The sequence below is a fragment of the Leishmania infantum genome, chromosome 31, assembly GCF_000002875.2.
Source record: "Leishmania infantum JPCM5 genome chromosome 31".
NCBI classification, from domain to species: domain Eukaryota; phylum Euglenozoa; class Kinetoplastea; order Trypanosomatida; family Trypanosomatidae; genus Leishmania; species Leishmania infantum.
The window spans coordinates 1,417,060-1,429,772 of record NC_009415.2 but is presented as its reverse complement, the minus strand read 5'-3'; the positions used below and the strand labels follow the sequence as shown (position 1 = coordinate 1,429,772).

The following is a 12,713-nucleotide window of genomic DNA, read 5'->3' as shown; positions in this document are numbered from 1 at the left end:
CCGCGCCTCGTGCCGAATGCATAGGCGGCCGCATCTCGTACCTGTGCTGCACTGCTGGTCCCTCGCCGGGCAGTGGCCTTGTCAGGACAGCCTCCGCATCAGCGAACCATGCATGACTTTTTATGTTGACGTCTCCCTCCGCGGTTGTCGACTCTTCTCGTTCTCCCATTTGCTCTTGTCCTTCACAGCGTGCGTCTCTTTAGTGGGGGGAGCTCGTTAGTGCTGGCGTGACAACAGTACCCGTCGTCTTTTTTAGTCTTAAGTTGGTAAAGCGAGCGAGGCGAAGTTGCGCTTAGAACGAAAACCTTCTTTTGATATCTGCTTGCTTTTGTTTCTCGCTCCCCTCTGGCCCTTTCCCCTCTGGGTGTACTGAGGTGGTGGGACCTGTGAGTCGCATGGGCGGCAGCTGTATGGGGCTTCAGTCGATCATTGTCGTTCGTATTGTGGGCCCGCTGATTTACGGCATGGATTCGGACGAGGAACCGCCGGCGGCTGTTGCGAACACCTTTTCTACGACGGCGGCTCGTGGTGTGTCGTCGTCGCTGATCTCTCGCCCACTGCTGAGCTCGGGTGTGGGGTTCAGGCGTGAGTCGGACTCGCTGGCAGAGCTCTGTGCGCACCTGAAGCGGAGATACGAGGGGTTGTCGAGGCTACCATCGCATGTTCCATCGGTAGTTTCCTTTTGCGTCGGCGGCAAGGACTTTGCTGTGTCGCGCGCGCTGTTGGAGAAGGACCCTGGCTCGCTGCTGTTTTCCCTTGCAAGGCTGCACTTCTGTAGTACGTCATCTGCTAAGGGGGCTGCAGACGCGAGTGCCCGTGGCCGCAAGCGCTCTCGTGATGGCAACGACGAGACGATGACTGACGCTGTCGTTTCGATCCCGGAAAGAAATGCGCGACTCTTCGGCATGCTGCTCAATCTCCTACGTGGATACAAGAACGCGATTCCAGAGGAATGGATGGACTCGTGCCGTGAGGAGGCCGCGTACTACGGCTTGTCAGGCTTGTGGAACTCCCGGTTCCACATTACATCGTCGCAGTACTACTTTCGCAATCCCCTGCACAACTCAAAGCTGATCTCCGATGCCGTGCTGGGTGTCGCGAGCGATTTCTTCAGCACGGGCCAGCATCACATCGACTTCAGCGTTTCCCAGTGTGATCGTGTGGCTGTCGGGATGATTAGCTCAAACGTCGGCTCTGCGGAGGAGCCGGTCACGCCGCCGCATGACGGCAACAACGGTGCGTTCTATTGGAACGACGGCAAGCTGTCCTTCTACCTTGGCGAGCCGCGGGTGGTCGAGACGGGGCTCCCGTTCCCGGCTGGCGCGATCATACGCATCATCTTTGACGCCGATGAGCGCATTGTCCGCTGGGTTGTGAATGGAGAGTACTGCGTGGCGATGGAGCGCTTGCCGGCAGGGCGCCAGTATGCCTTTAGCTCCATTGCCGCCCGGAGCTCTCAGGTGACCATCGTGCCAACGTAGCCGTGCTGGTCTCTTTGCTTTCTTTCGCTGAATAGAGTGGAGGTGTACTTTTCCACGTATGCGATGGCTCGCGTATTTTCGGGCTGCGCGGGCGACGACAAGGGAAACACGAGGATGACACGTATGCCTGCGCATGGGCATCTTGTCGCATCACCGGAATGAAGCTTTTTGATAGCCATCGGTTCACGAGGCGCCGGCCGTCATCGCTTCGGAGTACTTTAGCGAGGGAGTTGTCGGAGAAGTCCGATAAGGGGGTTTTCTGAAAGGCCTGCGCTATGTTGTTTCACCTTCTCGCTGCTGCGTATTATGAGGTGTCGCCTATCTTTCTTTGTGCGCTGCTACACCCAATCATTCCCCCGCCTTCTTGGCTCGATTCACATTCTTGTGGCACTCTCAAGCATTGAAACGCAGTGCCCTTCACTCCACGTGTAACAGCGACGCTGCAGAGGAATGGTCCCCGCTTTGGACCTTGCAACTCCAACACCTCTGCCCTGCTGACGTCGAGGGGATTCGCTACTCCTTTTGCTTTTCCAGCCCCTGTGCCGTCGCTGAGGACTGCTCTCAGCACATACGATGCTATCTCCGTGACGGCAGCGTTCTTTGACGCCTTCGAGGACCCCTCTGCTGCATTCGACTCGCAGCACAATCTTCTTAGTGTGGCGATGGAGGAGGTTGGCGCTCCTGGATGGCGAGAGCACGCGCTTACAAGCTCAGCATTAGTGTGCATGCCGCACTCACGGTGCGGCAGAATCATGCAGAGAAGGTGCTCTATGCCCAGAAATGGATGAGGGCTTGCCAGAATTGGGGGCTTTCATGTACAGCGATTCATACCTTGTTCGATGGACGAGGGGCACGACCCCCACGCAGCGAAATCTGCAAGAAGGGCGGCTGTGGCTTCCTCAAAGCACAGGGGAGCGGGTCGTACCATTTGGCATGCAGTTTGGGTACGTCAGCGTGCGTTTGCGTACAGCAGAGCTAGAAGCTACTCCTCAACGGCGTGCGGTGCTTTTGCCATGCGGCAGCGGATATCTCGCCAGCAAAAGGGGAACCTCCCCCCCTGTTGATTATCATCGATGAGCGCGTCTCCGACCATGCGTTGTTACGCGGTCGTAGCACGCCCTCACCGACTCGTGGAAACGCACTTGTCACCGCTTCTCTCTCTTATATGAACGACTTTGCCTTCTTCGTCTAAGCTTCTTCGAAGATCTTGAGTGACCGTTCGCGACACCACAGGGCTTGGTAAAGGCGTTTGGTATCCACTAGCACACCACCGCCGCGCACAGTGTGCGTTCCGTCTATTTCTTTGCTGCGGTGTCTCTTTCTGATTTATCATCTCTTTCATTCCACCGCGTGCAGCCGATGGCGCGTCGGTGTGTTCGTAGTTGGTCCAGTGCTACACGGGAGCCAGCGCAGCTTTTCACGCAAACGGCTGAGCTCGGCAATGCCGGCTCAGATCTCGATGGAGCTGCTGGCTGTAGCATAGGGAGGGGATAAGCGCTCTTGTCAAGCAGTGTGAATGGTGCTTACTCTGCTGAGGGGCTCTTATACGCTATATTCCTGATCCTGTGCGTGTCGTTGCCCGTGACGGAATGCCGATCATGACAAAGTACTTAGCTGCGTTACTCGACCACCCCATCGCTTTCACGGTTGGCAAAACAGCCACGACCGATGTGCTGCTGCCCGTGTCGATGACTCACCTGCTCGACGCTGGCGCGGAGGCGTTCGACTAGGAGTGCATGTACGACCTTCTTAAAAGATGCGACCAACACCAGCTCCTGTTTGCACTGGTTGCTGTGCTGATGATGCAGGTGATCCACCTGCAGCTGGCTGCGTTATCTGAGCGGTGACCAAAGGGAAGAAAGCGGGCCGATGTGCGCCGCATGGACGTGGTCGCTGTGGACGACTGCTATGGATCGGCGGCATTCTGATGTACCTCGCCTTCACGCTGCTGCTTGGTGACTTTGTGGCGGATGTGAAGCACTACTGCTGCGATGGGCAGGGGCACCGCACGGTGAACAAGATCATGCTGTTTGTGTCTCTGTGGGTGGGTATGGGGCTGATGGCGCTTGTGGGCAGCTGACTGGGCAGCGTGACCTTTGCCATTTGTGGGTTGCGAGTCTGTCCGCGTGTGAGCGTCTGTATGGGGTGCACGCGTATCGTGGCGGCCGTCGTATACGGCGAACGAAGGAGCGTGCAGAGCGGCATTCGCTGCCTGGAGTGACTTGCGTCCCTCTCGGTCTGTGTTGTCGTCGTTTCTTGGCGTATCTGAGGGGACGACCGTCTTTTTGTTTCTGTGCCAGCCGCGATCCATACAGAAGCGGAACGCGATTGATTGCGATGCGTGGTGAGCCAGTATGCGAACCATTAGCTGACGGTTTCATCCGCTTGCTCGCGTAGGGCTGCGTTGCATGCGCGCTTGTAGGCAAGCAACGCTTCGGTGAATCTTGTATGAGTTTCTGAGCGGCACATCGCCTGCTTGACGGATTCGCCAATTTTAACGGCTTACTGCTCCCTTGCACGCCTGTTTTCGTGAGTGCAGCGCTGTCGTTGGGCGCATGGGACATTTTTGAGCGTCGGCGTTGTTGTCGATGGTCACAGTGACGTGCCCAAGCGTGCGTATGCTTGTGAGCTTTAGTGTCTCTCTCTCTTTGCCTCGTCTCCTCTCCTCCTCCTCTGGTGTCTGTGCGGGATCGCCGCTTGCGCATTCTCCTTTTACGCGCGCGTGTGCGTGTGTCTTGCCGGTCACACGGATCACTGTTTTCCTCTTGTTGTTCCTGCGCTCCCAACCGCCTCGGCAACTGCTGTGCGCCTCCTTTTCTCCCGATTTTCAACTTTTTGTGAGTCGGTAGACATGTAGGAGTAGTGCTTCGCTGGACGTCTGTTGACGTATGTGTGGGCTAGCGTGTGCATGGGTGTGTGTGCGGAGCATCTGTCCGTCCTCTTTCTCCACCAAGTTAGCCTTCACGTGATGGTTTCTACTTTCGTTGTCACGCACGTGCGGGCACCTCAAGGTGGTCATCCGTGACTAAATGGCCGCGGGAACGCCCGACCGTGCTTCTTTTTGTATGCGTAAGCCGAGTTGGTCGTCTTCATCGCACGTCTTCTGCGCCGGATATCTCCATCGAGCATGCGTCGGCAGCGCTGGCGTTGGAGCCGTAAACTTCATTTTGGCCGTCAAATTCACGCGGTCACTTTTAGCGGTTACACCTGGGTGAGCGGTTGCCGCCAGCTCTCGTCTCCATGTTCTCTTGCGCCGCCACTGCTGCCCACCGGTGTGTGCACGCTGAGCTCGGCTGAGAAGAGGGCGTCTTGCTGACGATACTGCTGAGCTCACTCACGTGACACGTCGTTTCGCGCGGCCGCCTGCTCCCCTACATCGCCATACAAAGATAATTATCCAGTGCGCGCGGAGAGGACGACCGTGGCGCCAATGTTTTGTTGCTGTTCCACCAGTGTCGTCTCCACGCCACCGCCACCACTGCTCGCTCCCTCATTTTTTTCTACGCTGCTCCATCTGGCCTGCCGCTTCTTTGCATCCACACAGCACACACACCTACACATACGCTCTCCCTCACTCTTGTCCGCCTACCTCATAATTCACCCACTCCCTGCCCCCGTTGCCCTGTCTTCATCACCGGCTTTCCTTCTCTTCCGCACGCAGCCTTTCATCCTCCATCCCCCTCTTTCTTGTTTTACCAGAAGCACCACTTTTCCGCCCACCGCCCTCCTTCCACCTCAAACCATGGAGACGGCGAAACTGAGCGTGGAGGCGAGCACAAGGTACCTGATGGCGCTCGGGTATCGTGTGTCTGCGCCGCTCAACGCCGACGGCTCGAGCACTGCCAACGTTGGAGAGACAGAGCACTCGCTGTGCAGGGGCTTCACCGGGGCCTACTCACTTGGCCTGCATGTCGGCGCGCTGTTCCTGATTCTCTTCGTGTCGCTCCTCGGCACTGCGATTCCGATTCTCGGCAAGTGCATCCCTTCTCTCGTGAGATACCCGTATGTGTTCTCCGTGGCGAAGTCCGCTGCAACGGGCGTGCTGCTGTCTGTGTCGACGATTCACCTGATCTTCGAGGGCGCCGAGGCTTTCTCGGAGGATTGCATCCCCGCCGTGCTGAAGAGTTACGGGCCGCTGTACTTCTTGCTTGCCCTGATTGCTGTGCTGCTGATGCAGGCGCTGGACATGCAGCTGGCGGACATCGCTGAGCGCTGGATGAAGGCCAAGCTGAAGAGAGAGGCAGAGGCGGCCAAGGCGGAAAGCAAGGGCGACGGCGAGTGCTGCGGGCTCTCCCCTGATGTGGACGCCGGCGTCACCTCGGGCCTAGCACCGGCGGATGGGCCTTTGACCGATGAACGTAAGAGCACGAGTTTGAAGAGCGGTGCACAGACGACGGTGCCCGTCGCTGCGTTGGATGATTGTGAGGTGCCGCTGGTGGCGCTGTCGCCGGAGCACCCGGTGCAACACCATCACTGCGATGAGCCCGCTGCTCACGGGCACCAACATCTGTCAGTGGCGCCACCACGGGACATGGGTTACCTCCGCTGCGTGATCTCCGCCGTGTGCATGGAGTTCGGTGTGACGCTGCACAGCGTGTTTGTGGGCCTGGATGTCGGGCTCAAGAAAGACAGTGAGCTGAAGCCGCTGCTTGTGGCGCTTGTGTTCCACCAGCTGTTCGAGGGCATGGCGGTTGGGTCGCGTCTCGTGGACGCCAAGTTTTCGGCCACCCTGGATGTTGTTCTTGCCCTTGTGTTCTCCCTCAGCGCGCCAGCTGGCATGGCAGCGGCCGCGATTGCCGTGTCCGTGTCGCCGTCTGCGATGTCCGGCAGCGGCTTCGCCACTGTTGTTGCTGTACTGGACACGCTGTGCGGCGGCATCCTGCTGTACCTCGCCTTCACGCTGCTGCTTGGTGACTTTGTGGCGGATGTGAAGCACTACTGCTGCGATGGGCAGGGGCACCGCACGGTGAAGAAGATCATGCTGTTTGTGTCTCTGTGGGTGGGTATGGGGCTGATGGCGCTTGTGGGCAACTGGCTGTAGGCGCCGCTGCCCGTCGGATCAGAGTATCGCTGTGTGCCTGCTGTTTTCTTCAGCCTCTGCGTCGCGTGCTCATTGGTGAGTGCGTGACACTCGACAACGACAGCAGCCCTTTGCTTCTGCCCTCTGTGTTGGTTGGCGCGTGTTTCTCAGGGCTTGTGTCTGACGTGATGTTGATTGACGACATTGCCGCTGGCGTGACCGAGAGGCCCGAAAGCGGAGAAGGCTTACTCCCCCATAGCTTACGTAGCCCAACCCCTTCAGGGGACAGCAGCTAGAGAACATCAGTTTTGGATGCGCAGTCCACTTCACTGACTCTTCCTGTTTTTCTGTAAGTGCGTATTCGATCTCTTCTTCTTCCTGCCTCCCCCGTTGCAGGTCCTTGGTGTGCTCTCGATCCCGTTCCTCTCTTCTGCTTGGCAGGCACCGACACAGACGCACATCTGCCAGTCTGCTGTCCGGCAAGTGTGCGCCTGTCGTGCATTTCCTGGAGGTCGCAGTCGTTAGTGCTAAAGGTAGTGGGGCCATGGGCTGGCGGTGAGGGAGGAAGGGCTGAGGTGTTTTCGCCTTTTCATTCGATTGTGTGTCTTCGATGTCAATGAGAGCGCATGTGCTCCGTTAATCTTTTTGTTTTCCGGTCCCTTTTTGGTGTGTATGTGCTTGGCATGAGAGGTACGAGCCCCCTGCAGCATGCTCTACGCGGTCTGCGATGTTCGCTGTTGTATGTTTCCGATCACTGTTCTGCGTGTGTGCGTGTGTGTTACTCACGCACTCACGGGAAATGCGTATACACACACACGGCGTGTCCCGCACCCACGTACGCGGACGCTCCGGGAGCCTGTGCGCGAAGGCACAACAACAAATCGCCACCTCCGTTTCGTTGTTTCTTCTTTTGCTTTGCCTTTTCTCTTCATTGGGTGATGCAGCGAAACGAGAGGCGTGGCTCTAGACTCCGTGTGCTAGCGTGTGCGTGTGTCTCTATATGCGCGCATGTGAGGAAGAGAGAAGGACGGTGTCTCTGCCCGATTCGTCCGTTTCGTGTGTGTTCCCCTCTACCCTCCGCCTTCCCCCCTCGTTTTCTTAGCCTGTGTCGTGGTGCCCTTGTTTCCTTCCGTATCGCTCGCGTATTGTGTGTCACCCTCCCCCTATTTGTCTCTTGTCACTCGATTCAGTCTAACAACTTTTCTACAAAGATGAACAACTTGTGTGTCTTTTCCTCCGCACCCTTTCCACGCGTGTGTGTCAGAGGTGCTCGCCGCCATCCACTGCGGGGACACGAGGACGATGAATACGAGAGAAAAGGCTGCAACGAAGAAGTGCTTGCATTCTGTAAAACGAGCGTCTCCATAACGGACAATTGTACCGTGTGTGGGTGTGACCTCCTTCTATGCAACTGCCCCCGCCTCCCCCGCCTACTTCTGTTTGTGTGCATCTTCGTGATTTCCCTCCCCATCCTCAGACCAGCTTCGAAGGTGGACCGGATCGTGCAGCACGCACGTTCGGCCGACTTTGGATGCAGGCATTCGAGGCAGCGTCAAACAATGAAAAAGCGACACAAAACCGTGCGAAGGTTTGATCAGCCTACGCCACTCTTTTGGTGGACTTCGCCATGGCTTGAAGCCGGTGAAGCAGAGTGTGCTACTCCATGTGGTGCTGCTGCGCATATGCAGACGCGCATCTCTATCAGAATACCGTCACTGTGCGCAGCCGCCCGGTGACTGTGCATCTTCCTGAGCCCTGGCACATAAAGTGCCTCTCTTGGTATGGCACATTACAGCGCCTCCACGTCGCCCTCGCTACTTTCAGACCTCTTTTCCACCTTTCTCTCCCTGATTAGTCGTTGCTGTCGACTCCTCTCATGCCTATCAAGAGTCCAGCGTCTGTGAAGGATTGGTGCGCTGCGGCGCCGCAGAAGTGCGACTCTGTAGGTGTGCGTGCGTTCGTGCGTATGTGTATATCTGTGTTTGCTAGAGCCGGCATGATGAGACACTAATGGATCGCTGACGCTGAGGGCACACGCCCAAATGCAAGACAAGACCGTTATTCTTTGCTCAACCTCTGATGCGCTCTCCGCGACTGGTGCTGCTGCCGTGCGACTCTGTAGGTGTGCGTGCGTGCGTATGTGTATGTGTGTGTGGGTGCTGACGGGCATTTGAGATGTGGCAGCCGACGGTGCATCCCGTGGAGGCTGCTGAGTAGTGCTGAGCCCACTGCTATGGGTGTTTCACTCATGACATATTACGTTAAGTATACAGATTTTGCTCTTCTATATGCCGATTTGCCGACCCTGCGACACCGTTGTAACGCTCTGCGGTGCGCGAGAGCCAACGGAGAGCAATCAAGAGCCGCCATCTTGCGATTTGCTAGCCGGCTATGCTGCGGAAGCGACCCGCCGCCACGCACAGGTCGTTACACGCTTGTCGTGCGCACCTTCGATGTGTAATAGCTTTGGGATCACCTGAGTCTCATACGTCTTTGGTGCTTTCTGTTTCTCTCACTCACGATCATCACCCTACCTTTCCATCGCCGACGCACCAACGCTGTAGTGTACACTTGCATCCATCCCGCCGCCGAAGCCGTTCAGTTAGCTCATCGCACCTCCCTCTCTAGCCCGCTTCAGCTTTTTCCAGTGCCACACCTCCGCAGCTACCGTTTCAGCAACCATGGAGACGGCGAAACTGAGCGTGGAGGCGAGCACAAGGTACCTGATGGCGCTCGGGTATCGTGTGTCTGCGCCGCTCAACGCCGACGGCTCGAGCACTGCCAACGTTGGAGAGACAGAGCACTCGCTGTGCAGGGGCTTCACCGGGGCCTACTCACTTGGCCTGCATGTCGGCGCGCTGTTCCTGATTCTCTTCGTGTCGCTCCTCGGCACTGCGATTCCGATTCTCGGCAAGTGCATCCCTTCTCTCGTGAGATACCCGTATGTGTTCTCCGTGGCGAAGTCCGCTGCAACGGGCGTGCTGCTGTCTGTGTCGACGATTCACCTGATCTTCGAGGGCGCCGAGGCTTTCTCGGAGGATTGCATCCCCGCCGTGCTGAAGAGTTACGGGCCGCTGTACTTCTTGCTTGCCCTGATTGCTGTGCTGCTGATGCAGGCGCTGGACATGCAGCTGGCGGACATCGCTGAGCGCTGGATGAAGGCCAAGCTGAAGAGAGAGGCAGAGGCGGCCAAGGCGGAAAGCAAGGGCGACGGCGAGTGCTGCGGGCTCTCCCCTGATGTGGACGCCGGCGTCACCTCGGGCCTAGCACCGGCGGATGGGCCTTTGACCGATGAACGTAAGAGCACGAGTTTGAAGAGCGGTGCACAGACGACGGTGCCCGTCGCTGCGTTGGATGATTGTGAGGTGCCGCTGGTGGCGCTGTCGCCGGAGCACCCGGTGCAACACCATCACTGCGATGAGCCCGCTGCTCACGGGCACCAACATCTGTCAGTGGCGCCACCACGGGACATGGGTTACCTCCGCTGCGTGATCTCCGCCGTGTGCATGGAGTTCGGTGTGACGCTGCACAGCGTGTTTGTGGGCCTGGATGTCGGGCTCAAGAAAGACAGTGAGCTGAAGCCGCTGCTTGTGGCGCTTGTGTTCCACCAGCTGTTCGAGGGCATGGCGGTTGGGTCGCGTCTCGTGGACGCCAAGTTTTCGGCCACCCTGGATGTTGTTCTTGCCCTTGTGTTCTCCCTCAGCGCGCCAGCTGGCATGGCAGCGGCCGCGATTGCCGTGTCCGTGTCGCCGTCTGCGATGTCCGGCAGCGGCTTCGCCACTGTTGTTGCTGTACTGGACACGCTGTGCGGCGGCATCCTGCTGTACCTCGCCTTCACGCTGCTGCTTGGTGACTTTGTGGCGGATGTGAAGCACTACTGCTGCGATGGGCAGGGGCACCGCACGGTGAAGAAGATCATGCTGTTTGTGTCTCTGTGGGTGGGTATGGGGCTGATGGCGCTTGTGGGCAACTGGCTGTAGGCGCCGCTGCCCGTCGGATCAGAGTATCGCTGTGTGCCTGCTGTTTTCTTCAGCCTCTGCGTCGCGTGCTCATTGGTGAGTGCGTGACACTCGACAACGACAGCAGCCCTTTGCTTCTGCCCTCTGTGTTGGTTGGCGCGTGTTTCTCAGGGCTTGATGAGGTATGGGTACGCGTATCATAGAGGACGTCGACTTCGTGCGTGGGAGTCTGCCCCTCGCCCTTTTTTCCCCCAACAACGTGAAGACTGAATGTGTTGTGTGTAGGTGTTGGCCGTGGCGGTGAGTAGCACTACCGAAGCGCTTCATCTCGCTAGCTGGAAAAGCGGGGCTTGGCAGGAGAGATGGGAATCCGGACTTTGCTTTTTTTCGTGCCTGCCAACAGCCCTCGATGCTCTTGTGTGCATTTGAATGGGTGTAAGTGGCTTGTGTGCGGGCCTTTGCGTGCACCTGGTACTGCCGCACGAGAAAAGGCACGCCTGTGCTCCTGCTGCGTTTCCATTGTCTCGCTGCATGTAATTTCCTCCTCTGCGCGCTGCATTGAGTCGTGCGCGCCTTCAACTTGTCCTCGCCGCGTTCTTTGCTTTTCTTTGTGTGCTATGTGGGCACTGAAAAGTATCGTCGTGCGTGCCATGGGGAGGAGGAGGACTCCTTGTCATGTATTGAGCGTCGCTCCTCTGCGCTCCGTAGTTTGTGTCCTGATGTGTACTTGTGTGGGCTCTCTGTTATGCGCCTGCAGGCATAACGCTGGATCATTTCTGTAATTGCCTCTGCATGGGTGGTGTGTCTGTGTCTGTGGATCTTGTGCACCGTGGCCTCGACAGATTCAGACGCCCTCTAACGTTTTTTCTTGTGTTTGCCCGCCTTTCCGCCCGCCTCTTCCTGGTCCCCCACCTCTTATTAGCAGCGTTTCTGTACGCAGCGATGTCTGTCGTTCATTCTGTCTGGAGGTTTCGTTTTTTTTTTGTTTTCTTTTTAGTGTTTCTCGTCCCCTTGTTTGGGCCATCGCCATTCCCTTGATTTTTTTTGTTTGCCCCGATTCTCATCTCTGCAGAGGGACCCTGGTCTTTCCATTCCGCGGGTATCTGTTTCACTCTCGCACTGTGTGTGTGTGTGTGTGTGCGTGTGCACGCACACCTTCAGAGCGTCTCAAACGTGGCGATGCCAATGGAGCGGTGCCTGGGCGTTCTCGCGTTCCTTTCTTGGTCCTCTTTTCTCGCTCGAAACCCCCACTACTGGTGGAGGGCTTGTCTTTGGGTTGTGTGGCACAAATGCAGAGCAAAAAAAGGTACTGTACGCTGCATTGCGGGTGTGTCTCGTGTGCTGTTGGCGTTTGGCTCCCCACACCGTCCCGTATGTGAGACGGCCACTCGCGTGCGCGGCACCGTCAGCTGTGCTCTTCACTACCCACCCACCACAGACGTTTATCTGATGCACTGTGGCACAACAAGCTCACGCGTATACAGCACGGCCCCCCCTCCATCCCGTTTTCCCATCTGCAGTATTGCCACACATAGATTGCTTTGCTCTCCTTCCCGCGTCTCCTCGTGTCGTGGTGGTGGCGCCGCACTCCGGAGAACAGCTTGCGTCTGCCCAAGGGTGACTGCGCTGGCCGCCACTTCTCTATTTTTCTTGCCAGCCTTGTTTACCGTGGTCGTGTTTTCGCCTTAGAGCTGCACACTTTTTTCGGGACTGACCAGAGAAGCTGTCACAGCTGTGCGAAGCCGAATGCGTCTAGAGAGGCGCGCGTGATAGATGCCTCTGTCGGCTACTGTGCCAGGGACCAGCAACGATGTGCGGCGAGCATTCTCTACAGCCCCGTAAAGGTGTATGTCGCGTGGGAAGCTGAATGAGCACACACAGCGACAGTGCAACAAGTGCCCCACCTCGCTTGTGGACGAGGCGCTTAATGTGACGCCGCGCTTGTGCATCGGTGCTGCGCTCGGCCTTGAGCCCAGTGGGCGGTTCCCTCTGATGATGCTGCGGCGCCGCGAAGGCGCACTTTGGCGCAGAATTGACGGTGGCCGCCATCCGTCCTTCGCGGTGTCGCACGCTCCTCTCGGTCTGCGGGCGGCGTGTGCATCAACACGTCATGGGCGCATGTCACGCGGCCGCCCGAAGCGAGTGCTTTGCAGACACCTAACGGAGGCAGTCGCCCCTGTCTCACGGCGCACTGGACTGGGAGCCGGCGATCATCGCCGGCTGCAAGTACCCGTCGTTCCAGAACCAGATCCA

The 12,713-nt window shown here is 57.8% G+C and overlaps 3 protein-coding genes across 3 annotated transcripts; all 3 read left to right on the top strand.

The window, feature by feature from the left end:
- Positions 1 to 395: 395 nt before the first annotated feature.
- LINJ_31_3200 (conserved hypothetical protein) lies at positions 396 to 1,481 on the top strand (the record flags this gene model as incomplete). The annotated part of the gene is made up of 1 exon (XM_001467596.1): positions 396 to 1,481. The coding sequence occupies one exon, from the start codon at positions 396 to 398 to the stop codon at positions 1,479 to 1,481; it is 1,086 nt and encodes a 361-aa protein (XP_001467633.1).
- A 3,742-nt stretch (positions 1,482 to 5,223) lies between these two features.
- LINJ_31_3190 (iron/zinc transporter protein-like protein) lies at positions 5,224 to 6,522 on the top strand (the record flags this gene model as incomplete). Its single annotated transcript, XM_001467595.2, has 1 exon — positions 5,224 to 6,522. The coding sequence occupies one exon, from the start codon at positions 5,224 to 5,226 to the stop codon at positions 6,520 to 6,522; it is 1,299 nt and encodes a 432-aa protein (XP_001467632.2).
- A 2,660-nt stretch (positions 6,523 to 9,182) lies between these two features.
- On the top strand, positions 9,183 to 10,481 carry LINJ_31_3180 (iron/zinc transporter protein-like protein; the record flags this gene model as incomplete). Its single annotated transcript, XM_001467593.2, has 1 exon — positions 9,183 to 10,481. The coding sequence occupies one exon, from the start codon at positions 9,183 to 9,185 to the stop codon at positions 10,479 to 10,481; it is 1,299 nt and encodes a 432-aa protein (XP_001467630.2).
- Positions 10,482 to 12,713: the final 2,232 nt, after the last annotated feature.